Here is a 19,207-nt window from a genome sequence, read left to right as displayed (position 1 = left end):
TGGGTGAGGCTTAAAGACAAAAAGAAGAGCTAAGCTAAATCTAATCTAATTCTTAGTCTTATATACTGAATCATCTCCTAAAAATAGGAGCTCGATTCCCCTTCCCCTTTTTAACTTCAGCACAGGCAGCCACCAACTTGCTGCCCGCGTCAGATTCAGCTACTGCTTCCCGATTCGAATCAGGTGAATTGATTCGAATTGATTCAATTAAAAAAAAAAAAAAAAAATCAGCCTCCTGATTCGATGACCGACCCTTCCCCCCATGCCTTCCTAAAGCAGGAGCAGGAGCAGCAGCGCTGCCTCTTGCTGGCCATCCGCTGCCGCTCCTGCTTGAGGGGGGAGGGTCAGTCGGAAAGGCCTGCATGTTACCCCAGCTTCCCCGCTCTTACCTTAAGCTAATGCGGCAGCCTGCAGGATCGCTGGTGCTATAGCGATCCCTGCAGCTGCCCGTCATCCTCAGCGGTACGTTCTCTCTGCTATGGTCCTGCCCCTGCTCTGACATCAGGGGCAGGATCGCAGCAGAGAGAATGTGCCGCTGAGGACGACGGGCAGCGGCAGGGATCGCTATAGCACCAGCGATCCTGCAGGCTGCCGTATTAGCTGTTTAAGGTAAAAGCAGGGAAGCTGAGGGAACATGCAGGCTTGCGGGGGGGAGCAGGCCTTTGTAGCGGGGAGGAGGAGGAGGAAGAGTTTCATGGCGGGGTGAGCAGGCCTTCGCGGTGGGGAGGCAGGCCTGTGCAGAGGGGGGAGGAGGAGGAAGAGTGCCTTCGCGGCGGAGGGAGCAGGCCTGTGCAGAGAGAGGAAGAGTGCCTTTGCGGCGGGGGGGCAGGGCTTCGGCGGGGAGCAGGCCTTTGCGGCAGGGAGGCACACTTGTGCAGAGGGAGGAGGAGGAACAGTGCCTTTGCGGCGGGAAGGCAGACCTGTGCAGAGGGAGGAGGAGGAAGGAGGAAGAGAGGAGAGGGGAGATGCCAGACCTGGGGTAAAGTGAAGGGAAGAGAGAGACCAAACCAAAAAGAGGGGGAGGAAAGCAGAGGAGAGGTGCTGGACTAATGGAGAGAGAAATGCAAGACCACAAGGGGAAAGATACAAGAAGACAGATTCTGCTCCAAAGTAGGTGGGCAGGATGGTAGGAGAGATAGTAGGAGAAAGCCTGTTCCTGGGGAAGGGGATACAGCCGATAAGGAAGAGAGAAAGAAAAAGAAGCTGGACATGGGGAGAGATATGAAACAGAGATAAGATGCTGGAACGGAGGGAGCATAGGAACAGGGACACAAGGGGGACACTACTGGAGAGGAAAATAGGGACAGGGACACAGAATAGAGATGCTGGATGAAAGGGTAGTTGAGAAAAGGAGAGATGGTGGATCTGTGGATGGTGGGGTCCATTGCTGCAGCTGTGCAGGGATGGAGATGAAAAAAAGGAAAGATGCCAGACCTCCGGGGAAGGAAAGGGCAACAGAAGGGGAGGACAGAGATGGAAGATGGATGGTTAGCATGGAGAAAGAAGAAAGAAGGAGAGCCTGATCAGAAGACAACCAGAGCCTGGGACCAACATGACTTAAAAAATGACCAGACAACAAAAGGTAAGAAAAATAATTTTATTTTCTGTTTTTTGATTACAATATGTCAGATTTGAAATGTGCATCCTTCCACAGCTGGTATTAGACTGCGAACGTGAGCTAGGATTTAACAAAGAGAGGAAAAGTATTTTTTCTTTGTTTATTTTGTTTACACTACAGTGCCAGTGTGGGTAGGAGAGGGCAAAGGGGGTGAAGAAGCTATAAAATAAACCCACCAGGATATTTGAAAAAAACCACCCAACTGGGCAGGAAAATCGAATCAAATTTTTTTTTCCTGAATCAGGCAGCACTAGCTTCGGTTCTCTCTGATGTCACTTCTGGGACTCGCGCCTAGGAAGTGACATCAGAGAGAGTGTTGAAGCCGATGCTGGCAGTAAATTGGTGGACGCTCGTGCCAAAGTTAAAAAGGCACGGGAAAGGGGCGTGCGCACAAGGGAAGGCACCACCATTCTGGGCGCCACTCACCCTCACTAAGCCACTGTATGCAGGTACTTTTTCTGTCTCTAGTGGACTCTTAATCTAAGGTTTGGGGGGGGGGATTTGTACCTGGGGCAATAGAGGGTTAGGTGACTTGCCCAGGCTCACAAGAATCTACTAGACCCACCTATCTACCACCCCAATAGCCCTTACGGCTGCAGGAGCCACTTATATGGCAGTACAAAAGGGTTTGGGGTTTTTTTTTGGGGGTGCACATTCTTCACCATGAATGCAGTGGTTAGAGTGGCTTATGGGCCTGGTCCTCCTCTCCATGGTTCACTAACTCACCCCAAAGACCACTTAAGCCACCTCTGTGCAGCTCTACTAAGCTTTTCTATGCCAGGCTGCCCGGTGCTGATGTTCTGGAGGCAGATATGTAAAGTTGTTATTATAATTTTTATGGGGGTGGGGGGGGGCAGTGTGTGAGGGTCTGTACTTTGTGTCTGAAGTACTTATCTGATCACTTTGGATACCTTCTGTGGACTTAGACCTGGTTTTAGATGGCCTAAGTCACAACATCCAAGTTCCGTCTTGGCAGTGTAGTAAAACTTTCGGTTATACATGCAGTATGACTAAGTCTAGGACGGCCCACGGCCCGCCCAAATCCCGCCCTCGACCCTCCTCCTGAAATGCCCCTTTTAGCTCTGGTCGTTCAGCAGCACTGTGAAGGCCTAGGTCATTTTTAAATACGTCTAAAACCCGGTTCAATTATCAGCACTTGTCGACTTGTCTCACTGATCGTCCAAGTGCCGATTTAGGTCAGTTTTTAGAAGTTTTTCTGTTTCGATTATGAGCCCCATAATGTACATCAAAGCTGAAACATAAATTTAAAATAGTATTACAGTATACAATAAATATAACAATGATACTAGCAAATACTAAAGTGTAAATAAGAAATAAAAACAAAAGTATGACTAATAACAAATAAATGAATAGATCAATAATAAAACCAATAATGAACTTAATATCATAAAAAATGTTCATACAGAGTAAAATATACATATTAACCCCCCTTGTACAAAACCACGCAGCAATGGCCCCGAAGCCCCTTAAATCCCTATGGGCTTCAGGGCAGTTACCACTGCAGCCCGTGCTAAATGGCTTCATAAAAGAAGCTCTAAATGAAAATTTTAAATCCATAAATCAATAAAAACAGAGATCATGCCATGTTAAAAATGAATGAGCTGATAGATCAATGTTCACAAGACCATATCATGGTCAAAGAGCAATAACAGCATAAACATATCAGAATGACATGCATTAACAAAGACAATAATTATTCTGCCTACATAGTCCATCCCCAGATCCCAGCCCTTTTCCTTCTGTTTGCTAATAATATAAATCAAAATACTCTCTCTCTCTCTGAAGATTACCACCCCTCCAAAACCTTCACTTCCTGTTCCTGATCCCACCTGACCAGCACTTCAGTCCTACCATTTCCCTTCCTGCTAATCTGCACTTCTGTTTCTGCTCCTGGCTGACTGGCAGTTCGGTGCTACCACCTCCCCAACCTCATGATCGGCACATCTGTCCCTCCCGCCAGTTTACCGGCACTATTCTTTTCCTGCCTGAAGAAGCTGAGGCTAATGCAGTGTGTTGGGCCGGTGTGGGGCCTTGGGCATATGTACATGCTCAAGTCCTGCCGACTCCTGCCCTCTCCAAGAATCTCAGAAAGGAGCTGGCAGGCCTTGAGCATGCACAAATGCTCAAGGCCTCACAATGGCCCAATACACTGCATTGGTCTCAGCTTCAGGCAGGAAAAGAACAGTGCCAGTCAGCTGGGGGGAGGGACAGATGTGCTGGTCATCGGGTTGGGGACTGAAGTGCCAGTCAGGTGGGATTGGGAACAGAAGAGATGCTTTATATGTGTATGGGGTTTTTTTTTTGTGGGGGGAGGGTTATGTAATCCTCAGAAAGAGGAAGCAAGAAAGATTGAGACCAAATATAAACTGACCAATTTATTAGCCCAAAAATCTGTTTATATTTGAGTATATACAGTTTAAAGTCTGCATTCAACTGTTTGAGGATAGAACTACTGCAATTGTCTGCTTTAAATTTACATTATAAAATACTTTTTGGGATATATGATTGTTCATCTCCTCCACAATATCATGCACTCAGGTTTATTTTATTTTTTTGTAAACCTATTCTGAATAGAAAATGATTATTACCTGAATTTGTTTAGATAATGTAAATTTCCATGGAAGTGATTATTACTTTGAAAATTTTCAGTAAATACAACATTAAAAAAAAAGAATTCAATGACACAGGATGTTTTTATCCATTCGTATAACTGTTTTGACTATCTACTGAGGGAAATTTTCGATGGGACATTTTCTGCAAGACATCCAAAAGACGGGGGTAGGGAAATGTCCATTTTTGAAATTGCTAGACATCCAAATTTTTTTGAAAAATGATTTATTTTGACATCTTGGCCATCAGGATGTCCAACCATAGGACGCCTAAATTTTTTTCACCATTTTTGACCACAAAAACATCCAAATCCAGACCATTTGGATGTGGGAGGGGCCAGCATTGTAATGCTTGTGTACTTGTGTGCCTTGTGGCCCTCGACAAATTAATCCTGCCCTGGGGGGGGGGGGGGGTTAATGAGAAGTAGCACCTTTTGAATAGTGATTTTTTTTACATCATTGCCACATTATTGTCAGGTCACTGAAAAGTGTGATACTAATTGCAAGGCAAAAACCAAAAAAAACCCCAAAAAAAGGAAACCCTTTTGTAATTGAGAATCTAAGCACAGTCTATAACTCTATTTCTCTTCCCTAAATCCAGTAGGATCTATAGTATGTTATATACTTATTAGCATCTACTTCACAGTAACCAGGTTTCAGTTTGATTTACTATCTAATATCTCTAGAGCACAAAACTAGAAGCTGCATTTGTCAACAAAAACGCAACATTAAACATAAGTAGATACTGAAATAGCTGTAACCTCAAACGAGGTGTTGGTCTATTTGCTGAGTATATTCATCTTGTACCCGGGAGCACTCTGTGATGCCAACGCATTCAATCCTATTGAAGAAAATGGATGAGCTGTTATCATTGATCCAGCTACTGAACCCCAGGATACTTTGAGCAACTAAAGAGTTACTGGCAAAGTGGCTGTAGTTATTTTTGTAATGAGCATAACTCTTACCTGGCTATATCAAGGTTTCCTGATGGCCTTTAAGGAACCAGAATGCATAGTTTTATTTTGCATTGCTTTAAAGCTTCGCTGGAGTGAAAAGCATATGTGAAAAACACCAATCCCATTAGATTTATAACTTTTCTTAGGGTTATCATAAGTCTCCAGAAAAAAAAAAAAAAGAGGATGGATCGGGATATCTGGGCTTTACTTAAGAACATAAGCAGTGCCTCCGCCGGGTCAGACCATAGGTCCATCATGCCCAGCAGTCCGCTCCCGCAGCGGCCCAAACAGGTCACGGCCTGTCTGAATCACCAGACGGGTGAAAGCAATGGAAATAAGAAGGACAAAAGAGACATCTGGGTTTATTTCCATTGAGCCATATGGTAACCCTAACTTTTCTTATAAGTATTGATAAGGATATAGCTTATATTAAAGGATTAGAAATATTAGATAATTTATTTCTTATTGATTCTGTTTAGAGATGAGGGCCTGTTAACTTCCGAAACTAATTAAGAAACAATCAAGAAACTGCAACAAAAAGGAATCACCTTATATATTTTTTTGTTTGTTAACTTTTATTTCTGTTCCCACAGCCCTGCAAAAAAGAAATTTGGGAGTGGGAACAGTGGGCCTTGTGCACCCCCGCTTTGTTTTAGGGACAGGACCACCCTTGTGGAGGGCAGCAGAAAAAGTAACATAAATGGGCACCTACCAATATAAGAACAGGGGACAGGTTTAAAACAAACGCAAGGAAATTCTTCTTCACACAGAGGGTGGTGGACACATGGAACACCCTTCCGGAGGCCGTAATAAGAAATAGCACAGTACAGGGTTTCAAGGATGACCTGGATAGGTTCCTGGAGGACAAAGGGATTGAGGGGTACAGATAAGAGCAGTGGAAAGTTTAGAGATAAGTGTTGAGGTAGGCATAAAATTAGTCAAGGACCGCAGATCAGGCAATATGCCTAATGGGCCACCGCGTGAGCGGACCGCCGGGATAGATGGACCTCTGGTCTGCCCCGGCGGAGGCGACTACTTATGTACTTAAGAAGTCTCATAAGAAGGTGGCATATCTAAGTAGGGAAGAGGAGGCTACTGAGAGGGATAGGAAGGAGGGACACTGCACTCCTGAAGGAGAGGGAGGTATGAAAGGGAAGAAGAGATGCTGAACACAGTGGGACCACAGGAAAGGGAAAGAAAGAGGACAAGAAGGGAATGGGAGATGTTGCACTATGGAGGGGTAGGGCCTGGAGCTGCCTCTTTAGGGAGGGGACACATGCTGAAGATATGCCTAAAGTGTTAAATATCTTTGAGCCAGCCCTATTTGTTTCTTATTGACACTATGGGTGTTCATCTTGCTGGCGTGGAAAACCCCCCACAACTTTTTTTTTAATTTTTTTATTTATAAATTTAAAAGTTTACAATATCGAGGATAAATGTAACTTACATCAAATTTGACAATCATATACAAACACAAACATTCAAGCCCACAATAAATGGACAGGCATACCACAATCTACCGGTAACCAACAAAAATTGAAGAAAACTAAAAACTGGTTTTGATTCAAAAAGAATCTTAACCATTCCATACTATTTGGGAATCTGAAAACCACCTATATTCTCTGTGTTGAGTCATTTGTAAACATTAAAAAAGAAAATCATTTCTGTTCTCGAGATATTAAGAATTGTTGCAATTGAATTGGATCCCAAAAAACATATTCAATGTCTTGTAATTTTAACAAGACATTTACATGGAAATTTTAAGTAAAAAGATACCTCAATCCCCCCACAACTTTTAAGTGACACTTTGGGATATCAGCTAAAGAGCACACTGAAGTGAACATATCCTATTTAGAAGAATGAACAAAATCTTGCATTTTTTTTTTATGCAGTTACAGCTGCAACTGGCAGACTATTGGGCTTCTGCCTGCCAACACCTTCTGGAGCAGATCAACTCAGGGTTTCTTCCTGTTGTGTGTCTATAATTGTCTTAGATAGAGCATATGGAACAAAAGACCAGTTAATGTGTAGAGATGAGAAGAGTGAATCCATGTAAACAGTGAGGTTTTTTTAAATGGTATATACAGGGTTTAATTCTAGAAAGACTTAATTGTTGTATTGCTTCACAAATAAAAAAGCAACATATTTGCCTGCATTTCTTCCATCTAGTGGTGTCACCTCATTTCTCCTCTCAGGTTTGCCCTTAATGAAAATAGTGTTCAGGATCAGTACACAGGTGGAGGGTCTAAAAAGTGAGAGAAGAGGTTCAGAGAGTGCGAGATTGCCTTCAAATGAGTGCGACACACTTTTAATAATAATAGAAATAGCACAAAACAAAGAAAGTGATGGGGTTTTTTTTCATTGAAGAATATATAGAGGGGAAGAGTGTGGCGCAGTGGTTAAAGCTACAGCCTCAGCACCCTGAGGTTGTGGGTTCAAAGCCCCGCTGCTCCTTGTGACCCTGGGCAAGTCACTTAATCCCCCCCACTGCCCCAGGTACATTAGATAGATTGTGAGCCCACCGGGACAGAAAGGGGAAAATGCTTGAGTACCCGAATAAGTTCATGTAAACCATTCTGAGCTCCCCTGGGAGAACGGTATAGAAAATTGAATAAATAAACAAATAATTTCATCTGTTTTTATCCCTACCAACTCCACCGGGAGGATATTTGAGGCATCCAATACTCTCTCCACGAAGAAGCATGTATTTCTTGATGTTGCTCATGAGTCTACCACCCTTCAACCTCAGTTCATGCCCTCTAGTTCTACCATTTCCTGTCTCTGAAAAATATTTGTTTGCATATTTATTCCTTTCAAATATTTAAACATCTATATCTTCCCTTCTCATTTAGATCTTCAAGTATCTTCTCATACATTGTTGAACATAAACCCCACACCATTTTTTTTAGCAGTCCTCTCTCACTGCTTCAAGGCCCACATGCACTAAAGTCAGCAATCGTCGCTAAACCTGTTTTGACAGCTTTAGCGACGATCGGATTTGCCGACACCGTGTGTTTTTCCCCTCTATCGCCCATTTTCCGATCCAGCCATGCAAATTAGCTAAAACCCCTTGTAGCCAAGCGATTGATGCACTAACATTGCTTGGCTATGCACAGAAAAAAGCAAGGGTTTAGTGATCTGAAAAAATGACATTTCTAGAATTGTGTTACTGTCAGGTCTGCCTGTTTTATTTTTTTTTTAATGGCACAGATATTTTGCATGTATTACACATGCAAACTAACTGTCCCATGATAAAAGCCCCCCCTCCCTCCCACTGATGATGGCCCTCCCCGATGACCCCTGACGAATATGGCACTGGGAATCCCCCCTCCTGTACTAGCAAAAATCGGCAGGAGGGATGCCCATTCCCTCCTGCCATGCCATCTCCCCCCCCCCCCCGTGAGAGAAAAAAAATGGCAGAAGGGATGCCTACTCCCTCCTGCCATGCCATCCAACCCCCTGTGGCAGCAAAATGGCAGGAGAGATGCTCACTCCCTCATCCACCGAAGGTCCATTACCGTGCCAGGCTCTACCCCCAAACATCCCCTACCCTACCCCTCTCAAAAAAGCAGGAGGGATGCCCACTCCCTTCTGCCACCCGAGATCCCCCGAAACCCCCCACCCCAGTACCTTTCAAGGAAGTTGGGAGCAGGAGGGATGCTCCGTCACTCCTCCTCTGAGGCCTGACTGTCTAAAAGGGTGGGCCTTCCCGTCCCCGGTGCATCATGTGATGCATGGGAAGGGGCCCAAGACCCTGATTGATCCAGAAATGCAAGGGGGAGGAGTCTAAGGCCCTGATTGGCTCAGCTATTCAAGGCCTTAGACTCCTCCCCCCTTGTATACCCTCCTCTCCCCCCTTCTAAATTAGCAATAAAACACCATGGCTTCCTATGCATAAAGAAACCTACCCCTTCCATCCAGTTTCAACTATCCAATAAACCTGTCATAATAATTTAGACTAGGCTTTGCTGTTCACTGTGTGGCATGTCTCTGTTCATATCCAACAGACGACACATATTAAAAAAAAAATTGGCTTGATAATTGAATAGTATCATTTAACAAAATCTTCTGAAACATGCTGCATTGACAAGAGGAAAATCTTAAGGTCATATTCTCCAATAATAAATTGAAAGTAATAGCTGAAGCACGAAAATTGTGCAGATATGAAGAAAACAGAAGTGAGATAACAAAATAAGTTATTTAAAGAAAATTCAAAACAAATCCACAGGGAACTGTGAAAGAATATTCACTTGTACTGTGAAAACACTGCCAAATCAGGGTAGCACTGTAGAGCAGTGGTCTCAAACTCATGGCCCACCAGGCACTATTTTGAGGCCCTCTGGATATTTATCATAATCACAAAAGTAAAATAAAACAGTTTCTTGATCATATGTCTCTTTAGCTATAAATTACAATATTATTATTAAAACTTAGCCAAAAGGAAAAATTTATAAACTATAAAGAGTTTACCTCATGCAAAATTGTAATTTCTTTAATAAGACATTAACTATTTTTTTTCTGAGGCCCTCCAGGTACCTACAAATCCAAAATGTGGCCCTGCAAAGGGTTGGAGTTTGAGACCACTGCTTTAGAGCATAACCGAGATGTAGAATGGCTATCCTCCTGCATAAAGGAGAATTTGGAATGGGTAAACATTACCCCTATGGAAAGGCCTGAGGTAACAAAAGAGTTGGATAACAAGTTAAAAACAGCCCCCAAATTGGAAGAGTACTGGCCCCTTTGGAGTGACCAATCTTTGGCTCAAACAATTAACATCTCTCCATCAAGACATGGCAAACTGCAAAAATCAATTGATCAGGCATTCAGATCCGACACCACACTGGCTGATATTGGGCAGAACACTTCTTCCAAAGGGAGATCCAAGTAATATTCCTACAAATTATAGACCGATAATTTTCTCTACCTAGTCTATAAGTTATTCACTGCAATAGTAGATGCCGACAGAATATACGATTAAATAGATTCTAATATAAACATCATGGTAACAGAACAGAAGGGAAATAAGAGAGGAACATATAACCAAGACAGGTGGAGGGGCATAATCAAAAACGTCTAAGTCCCCTTTTGGCCTAAGGCCCTAGGCGCAAAAGTAGGTAGCAGGGAAATGTCCATTAAAAAAAAAACAACAAACCATCCAAAATGTGTTTTTTTACCAAAAAATAGCCTACCTTTACGTTCAGCAGTTTAATCACCCAGACCGCCACTACATGTATGCTTACAGCACATTTCCGACCAAAAAATCGCCCAAGTCCCAAAAACAAGACCTTTTAGGCAAAGGAGGGGCCAATCCTTCGCCCAGAAGCATGATTCTCTAACCGGCGTCTGTCATAACGCTGGTTAAAGAATCATGGAACCGTACCTTCCACCTCCCCCCCCCATCACAGCAGGAGGGATACCCAGGCCCTCCTACCAGCACCCCTCCCAAAGCCGTGGATCTTTGCTGGCAGGAGGGATGCCCAGTCCCTCCTACTGGCAACTCTCCCGAAGCCACGCATTGTCACCGGCAGGAAGGATGCCCAGTTCCTCCTGCCGGCACCTCTCCCAAAGCCATGCAATCTTTACGACACCCCTCCCCACCCTCTTGCCAGACCTCCCAGCCCCCCTTTCAATTATGCTGCTTTGATATATTTATATTTATGTACAATGTTTTATTTGTATACCGTTTTATATATGTTTCTTGTTGTCCAGTTAATTTAGTTTATTTTTGCTCATTGGTTATTTTTATAGACTTCTGATGCAGGCCTTAGGGGCCGAAACACGAATCGTGTTGAGTCTTTTTAATGCCATCCATTGGTTTCTATTTTAATTTGTTATTCAATTTTATTTCATTTTTTGATCTTCAATTATGCTGTTTTGATATATTTATTTTTATGTTCAGTTTTTTTAGATACATGGTGTCAAGTCTTTTTAATGTCATCCATTATTTGTAATTTGTTTTTAACGTACATTCTTTTTATATTATGTAAAACCGCTTTGATTTTTAATAAGGTGGTATATCAAATTTTTTTAATAAACCTGAAACCTTCTATAATAAAGGCATTTAATCGGGACTCTCGCCATCCAGTCTGTTTGTCTCCATCACTGTTTCCTTGTGTTTGACCTTAGGAACAGAACAGGTGCTCCTTCCCCTGCCAGACATTTTCTTTAAAGATGGATATTTGTATGGGTGGTGACTCAGATGATGTTTGTGACCCACATAATACTCTATACCCACAGTGCTCTGTGTTTCAAACTGAGAAGGATTGAATTGCATAAACTGACTGCTCTACAAAAGATGAAAGGGCTACCCCGAGATCCATTGCTTCCAGTATGGCTATATTATTATGTGCATGCATGGTCTGGTGCCAAGACTATAATTTGGTGCAGCACTTGCATACTGAGGATCTCATGGTGATAAAACAATGCCAGGATGATGGTCAAAACCAGAAGGATGCTAGGTGATCAAGATAGAAGTATAACCAGAAGCAGAAAGAAAGTGTTACTATCCCTGTATAAGTTATTGGTGAGGTCCCACTTGAAGCAGTGTGTTCAGTTCTGGAGATTGCATTCACTACATACATAATAGACGAATGACCATATCAAAATATATGTGAACTGCAATGACCGTGAAGGCATGAGAACGAGGGAGAGGTAGATGGAAAAAAAAAATGATTTTATAGTGTCTAATGTGATAGGAAACCTTCATCCTTATAAAATGTCAGGTGGTTGTGAAAAGGTTTAAACTCACTAAACAAGGGGAGTTTAATAAGCAAAGGTGATGTATAATATCTTCACTTTCATTGATCGCCTTAAAGTATCACAATACATAAATATATAAATAATAACTTCACAATCTGATAAGTGCTCAGACCCACAAAAATCACGGAGTAGCTGTGTACAGAGACCATCATAGCTTGTTCAGTCTCTCCTACCAGTACCATAGAACCAACAGTTCTAACAACACCAGTAACTTCTCAATGAGAAACAAAAATAACTTATCTTGGTAACTGGTCGAATATGGGTTATAGTTGTGGGTCTGAGCGTTCACTATTAAGCACTTATCATATTGTGAAGTCGTTAGTTATATATTGTGATACTTTAAGGTGATCAATGAAAGTGTGAAAAGGTTTCACCATCTTAACCTTCCTTGGGGGAGATGAGCCATATGGATTTTTTTTTTTTATCCCTCCCTCATTTTTACGCTTGTTTTCAAGTTACCTCTTATTCTTCTTATCATAAGGTCACTGAGGTAGTGGGCAAGTTCTGAAAAACGCTCACCTACCCTTGAGAAAAAAAAAAAAAACCAACAACAGCAGCGACAGCCTCCTAGGGAGTGAGGTAAAAACATTTTTTCGCTTCTCCTCGCGCGAAGCCGCAGGGCCCAGGCGGCTTCCGCCCGCTCTCTCCCGCGCTTTTCGCGGGGCCGCCCGCTCGCGCGCCGCTCTCCGCCGCCGCCGCGCGGGCCCAGCTGCGAGGGGGAGGGGGGGGGGAGTGTGTTGGAAGGAGGCGGTGGCGGGCCCGGGTTCCTCCTCCTCTTCCCGTCGGCGGCCGCTCGGCTTCCTGTGCTATGCGGGGCTGTACGTCAGCGCGACTCGCCGACTGCTGGCACGGCTCCTCGGCCGCGGCTCTGTGAGGCGACAGCACATGGCGGCCGCGGCAGCCATGAGCCCCCCGACCTCCTGCGCTCGGCTCCCCCCCGCCAAGTAACGCCGCCGCCCGCCCGTGACGGGACTCGCGCGCAGCCCCCCCGCCGCCGCCGCCGCCACCACCACCTCCTCAGGCCCGGGCTTTCACTTTGCAGCACCCTCTCTAATCTCGCGCTCGTTTTCGATTGGGGGTGGGGGGGGGGGGGAGCGTTTGCTTCATTTTTTTTTAATATATTTTAAACATTTTCCCTTTTCCGCGTAGGCGTCCTAACCCCTCGTTTCTCGGCACCATGGGCGTGCACGGTTTCCAGGACTACATCGAGAAGCACTGCCCGGGCGCCGCGGTGCCGGTGGAGCTGCAGAAGCTGGCCCGGGGCAGCCTGGTGGGAGGGGGCCGGCAGCGGCCCCCGCAGACCCCGCTGCGCCTCCTGGTCGACGCCGACAACTGCCTGCACCGGCTCTACGGCGGCTTCTACACGGACTGGGTGAGCGGCGGCCAGTGGAACCACATGCTGGGCTTCCTGGCGGCGCTGGCCAAGGCCTGCCACCACGGCAACATCGAGCTCTTCGTCTTCTTCAGCGGCGCCCTGGAGAAGGCCCGGCTGCACGAGTGGGTGAAGCGGCAGGGCAACGAGCGGCAGACGGCGCAGCAGATCGTCAGCCACGTCCAGAACAAGGGCACCCCGCCGCCCAAGGTCTGGTTCCTGCCGCCCGTGTGCATGGCGCACTGCATCCGCCTGGCGCTCATCCGCTTCCACATCAAGGTAAAGACTGAGCGGGGGGGATCTCTCGAAGGCCGCGATCCAGTCGGGTTTTCGGGATTTCCCTCCCCCATGCATCTGCGCGAGATCTATGTGCATGCATGCACCGCTTTCAGTGCCTGTGCATTGGGGGAAATCCCGAAAACCCGACTGGATCGCGGCCCTCGAGGAGGGACTTTGAGAGGCATTTGCAAACTTCCTTTCCCCCGAGCCGCAGATTCCCCACTTGCTCTTCTTCTTCCTACCTATCGTTTTCTCCTTTGCTTCGGCAGGTGACTTTCCAGAAATCTTTCCTGAATTGTTTCGTGAAAAGAAGAGGCTAGTCTAGGCCTGGCTTCTTCCTCTTCCTGTGTTGGCATGGAGCTGTCAGTTCCTGGTTTTTGACTTTGCATCCCTAGGGCAGTGTGGTCTTTGCAGTCCTCGATTCCACCTTTTGCCATTCGTGCTGCAGAACCCATATATTCTCTAGAGCAGGGGGTCGGTCCCCAAAGTCCCTCCTTGAGGGCCGAATCCAGTTGGGTTTTCAGGATTTTCCCAATGCATATGCGTGAGATCTATGTGCGTGCACTGCTTTCAATGCATATTCCTTGGGGAAATCCTGAAAACCAGACTTGATTCGGCCCTCAAGGAGGGACTTTGGGGGCCCCTGCTCTAGAGCAGCGGTTCCCAACCCTGTTCTGGTGAACCACCAGGCCAGTCAGGTTTTCAAGGTAGCCCTAATGAATATGCATGGAGCAGATTTCCATGCCTGTCACTTCCATTATATGCAAATCTCTCTCATGCATATTTATTAGGGCTAGCTTGAAAACCCGATTGACCTGGTGGTCTTACAGGACAGGATTGGGAACCACTGCCCTAGAGTTGTTTGAAATCCAGGTCTTGTTTACAATAACTCTTTTGAAATGGGGTTATTGGACAGCATTGGGAGCAGAGCTTATGCACCTGAAGTATCTACATACCTTTTCTGAGGGTCTTAGTGTACCAAAATGGCTGAGTCTCGTCTTTGGACTGCTAAGTGCTCCAGAAACAGAGGAGCCTAGAGTATAACAACTGTGAGCAACAGTTGAAAATATTGGACATTTCAGTTGAATGCTATGAAGCAAAGTGGAGCTTGTTCCAGATCAGTTAATAGAAGGAAAAACAGTTTATTGAAGTTGGCCTGGAATGGCCAGTGGCAGTAATCATTGCCAGACAGTTTTTTGCTTCCTCAGACTGAAACTCAGGTTTTATTTTGGACTTGTTTATTCTTCCTTTTTCCTTAAGCATGCACGTTAACACCCATGCTGGAGCCCTCTGAGCATTCTAATGTAAATCATATTATTAAATTTCAAATACAAACAAAATAGTTAAAAAAAATAATAATTTTAAATACAAGAAGAAACCCAAAAATTACAGAATTAATATATAATAAACATTATCACTAAAAGCAAATATACCCAATTCCCTCCCCTTTTTTCCCCATTTTAGAACTGTAATTACATATTAAATAATATGCGACTGCTAGTGTGTCAAAGTGTGCTAGTTTGCCAAATAGTCAAAAATTGTCTTCCTGTCTAGTGTCCCATTCTGATAATTGCAGACTTTCCATTGTTAAAAGGTGTAACATTCTAGAACGCCAATGACTATATGTTGGTCTTAAAGGTCCAATCCAAAGATAAAGTATGACTTTCTAACGTGCATTCAAAACCTTGTGAAACACGTTAACACTAGTGCAATTTTGAGCATCAGCCTCTCTGAATGCTCAGGGCTCAAGCACGGGTGCTACTAACATGCACTAAAGATGACCATAAATTGTATTTAAATGGATGTTAATGAGGTAAGGTTGAAAAGGTTTCTCCAGGTCAGGGGCAGTGTTGAAGGTTTTTGCGCAAAATATTTCTTGTCGGTGTTTTCACGCTGAGTTACAGGTTTTGGCTTCTTTTATAAATGGGAGGAAGCGCAAGCAAGTTAGAAATGTTGACATTGAGAAATGTGTGTGTGTGTCCGAGCAAAAGTGAAAGTGCACATTGGTGCCTGATTGTCTGCTCTTAAATACGATTTATTCAGTTTTTTGAAAGTCTCATATTTAAAAGAACTGCATCAGTGTGCTTGCACCTCTAGTTTTGTTTGGACATGCGCACAACAGCTGCGCTTACTACTTATCATTTCTATGGCGCTGCGTTACTGCAAAATCCTTGTGTGCATGCGCCACGCACGTCTATCCTACCTTTGATTTTATAGTGCAACTAACCATGCGCAACATTTATAGTTTGCATTGAGCACAGCTTTGCTATTTTTTGCTCTGTTGTTGCACTATAGACTTTAGTGCCCAAATTTGAGCATTAGCCTCCGAGTGTTTTAAACAACAGGTTCTAGCATAGAGAGCAGAAGTTAACTTAAGTTGTAAGGAGTGAACTGTTACAACCCAGTATGATGTGGTTAAATCTATTTGGCAGACTTTGCATAGTGTTTGATATTTATTTTGTTGTTTATGTCTTGTTAATTTATTATATGTCTTGTTTGTTAACTGTTATGCATGTTACCTTGTACAGTGGTGCCTCACACAACGAACTTAATTGGTTCCAGGAGCAAGTTTGTTATGTGAAACGTTCGTTATGTGAAACGCGTTTTCCCATAGGAATACATGTAAAAAAAAATAATTCGTTCTGCAGCATAAAATATGCTAAGATGACATAAAAAAGATAAATTTTTTGTTATTATTTTTATTTAGATACATCTAAAAACATACATCTCCCTGTCCTTTTACTTCCACTATCTTCCTATCCCATCTCTATTCCCTTTTGTCCCTCTCCCCATGATCAATCATCTCACCACCTCTCTCTGCCCTCACCCTCAGGGTTCAAGATTGCTTCCACTCTTTTTCCTGTTGTTCTCTCTGCCTGTCACCCTATGATTTAGCATCCCTTCTGCCCTTGTCCAATATTTCCCCTTCTCTCCCTCCCTCTCATCCCCTGCTCCAACATGTGCTTTCAGGGGCCTTCTCCCCCCTTAAGCGTCTTTTCTTCTCCACTCCACCTTTCCTCCCTCCCTGCCTCCACCTTTGTGGCGCTTTTGCACCCGACCGACAACAGAACAGGCCCGGTCGGACAAATCTCCCTGTCCTGTAGCCGCGAATCTAAATTACCTTCTTACAGCAGCTGGATTATTGAAGCTGCTGTAAGAGGTAATTTAGATTCGCGGCTACAGGGCAGGGAGGTTTGTCGGCCGGGCCTGTTGTCGGTCGATCGGGGGACCTGACCAGCTGTGCACATTCTTCGAGGCGGACCGCCCCCTCCCCCCTCTTTCGTTCGCCATTGCCTTCTTCCTACTCGTAGACACTTCTCAATTCTTATAAAGCAAAAAAGTATTTGGCTATTAGTACTTAGCTTTTATCCGGGGCCCAGGGCAACTGATGATTAAACGCTCAACGGAGCGTCTCCGTTTCGCTCTAACTGTAGGTTCCTCGAGAGATGAAGTCTTCCTAATGTCAGCGCTGACGTCGGAGGAAGGGAGGGCTTTGCTTAAGCCCTCCCTCCGACGTCAGCGCTGACATCGGGAAGATTTCCGTTCGGCTGTGTGCTGCGACAGGGCAGGTAAGGAGAAGGAACCCCGGAAGGATGCAGCTCGGGCGACTTCGTTGTGTGAAACGAAGTCCGTTGTACGAATCACGACATAAAGTTCGTTGTGCGCAGCGTTCGCTGTGCGAGGCGTCCGTTATGCGAGGCACCACTGTAATCCATTCTGGACTTCTTGTGGAGGACCTGATATAAATCGAATTAATTAATTAAATAAATAAATATATATAATGATTGTTTAAACATTACATTACATTAGAGATTTCTATTCCGCCATTACCTTGCGGTTCAAGGCGGATTACAAAAGATTTATGAATGGGGGGTTACAATGGAGGAACATTTGTCATTTCTAGAGTTGTAAAGAGTAGATCTAGCTTAGGTTGTTGATTTTGTTCATTCATTTAATGTCTTATTTACTCCTCTTACAAAGCAGTGCGGCAAAAGCCCTGAAGCCCTTTGAATCCCTATGGGTTTCGGGGCAGTTACCGCAGCAGCCCATGCTATTGGGCTTTGTAAAAGAGGGGGTTAATTATACACCTTAACTTACCCCCCTTTTTTTTTCAAAGCTTAATGGCAACAGCCCCAAAGCCCTTTAAATCCCTATAGGCTTTGGGGCAGTTATCACAATGCCCTGTGCTAAATGGCTTTGTAAAAGAGGCCCTTACTTATTTAGAACGGTGTCAGGTCAAAACCGCGGAAGACAAAGGCGCGCGCCGACAACTGAGCGCAGCGCGGAGGCGTGCGCCAAAGAAAATAACTGTTTTTAGGGGCTCCGACGGGGGTGTGTGTGGGGGAACCCCCCCACTTTACTTTATACAGATCGTGCCGCGTTGTGGGGGGTTTGAAGGGTTGTAACCCCCCACATTTTACTGAAAACTTCACTTTTTCCCTAAAAACAGGGAAAAAGTTAAGTTTACAGTATAATGAGGGGGGTTACAACCCCCCAAACCACCCACAACGCCGCCGCGATCTGTATTAAGTAAAGTGGGGGGGGCTCCCCAACAAAACCCCCCGTCGGAGCCCCTAAAAACTGTCATTTTCTTCGGCGCGCACCTCCGTCTTGCGCTCAGTTGTCAGCGCGCGCCTTTGTCTTCCGCGGTTTTGTCTATGAACCATTTAGAACTGCTGTACACCTCCTTATATAGGTTTAATGTAAATAAAACATAAGAACTGAAGATTACATTATCCTTTGTGCTGGGTAAAATTCAGTTCTTTATTTCATTTTTATATTTTTTTCCTGAGGGATGAAAAGTTTTGTTTTTAAAACTAGAAGCAATTTTCAGCAATTATGTAGACGTCCATTTAAGTGGGGATTTCATTATTGATTACATATCAGCAGCTCAAGTTGTGATTTCTAAGTGCAGTAAAATACATTTTCAAAACTTTTCTTATTGAATTCCTAAGGAGTTTTGTTGGGTAAAATGACACTGTTACCATTAAGTCCTATGATGGTAATAATAACTTTATTTGTAGACCACAGTACCTCGCAGTTCAATGTGGTTAACAACAAGAGGGAAACTATAACAAATACAGTGATAATAACAGTAAATTAACATTAACGATCACTAATACAAAAATTAGCAAAATCATTGTGCAAATTTACCAAGCAAAAAAATATGTTTTCAATGATTTTCTGATTTATTTCAAGATTTTATAGTGTTTTATGACAGTTAACGGTAGATACTTTTTTCTGTACTCCTTCCCATTTGGTCTTGTGATATCTTTAAGGCTTGAAAATGCTTTTAATCATTTTACCAGCAGCATTTAAAATTTGCTTCTTGTATACCACTTGAGAACATAAGAACTGCCGCTGCTGGGTCCATCATGCCTAGCAAGTCCGCTCACGTGGCGGCCCTCCGGTCAAAGACCAGCGCCCTAACTGAGACCAGCCCTACCTGCGCACGTTCTTGTTCAGCAGGAACTTGTCTAACTTTGTCTTGAATCCCTGGAGGGTACAAATAAAGTATATAGGGGTCCTTTTACGAAGGCGCGCTGCCAATTTGGCGCGCTAAACACTAATGTGTCCATTATATCCTATGGAT

At 44.3% G+C, this 19,207-nt stretch overlaps 1 protein-coding gene across 1 annotated transcript in view; it reads left to right on the top strand.

The window, feature by feature from the left end:
- The first annotated feature begins 12,704 nt into the window (after positions 1-12,704).
- Positions 12,705-19,207, top strand: part of FAM120A (family with sequence similarity 120A) — a 126,126-nt gene continuing 119,623 nt past the window's right edge. Inside the window, exon 1 of the mRNA XM_033926005.1 lies at positions 12,705-13,614. Coding sequence (XP_033781896.1) covers positions 13,141-13,614 — 474 coding nt within the window. The 5' untranslated portion in view covers positions 12,705-13,140. The remainder of the gene's footprint in view (positions 13,615-19,207) is intronic.

This window comes from Geotrypetes seraphini, chromosome 17, assembly GCF_902459505.1.
Source record: "Geotrypetes seraphini chromosome 17, aGeoSer1.1, whole genome shotgun sequence".
NCBI lineage: Eukaryota > Metazoa > Chordata > Amphibia > Gymnophiona > Dermophiidae > Geotrypetes > Geotrypetes seraphini.
Note: the sequence above shows the minus strand (reverse complement) of the source record. Positions and strands in the feature narration are given on the sequence as shown.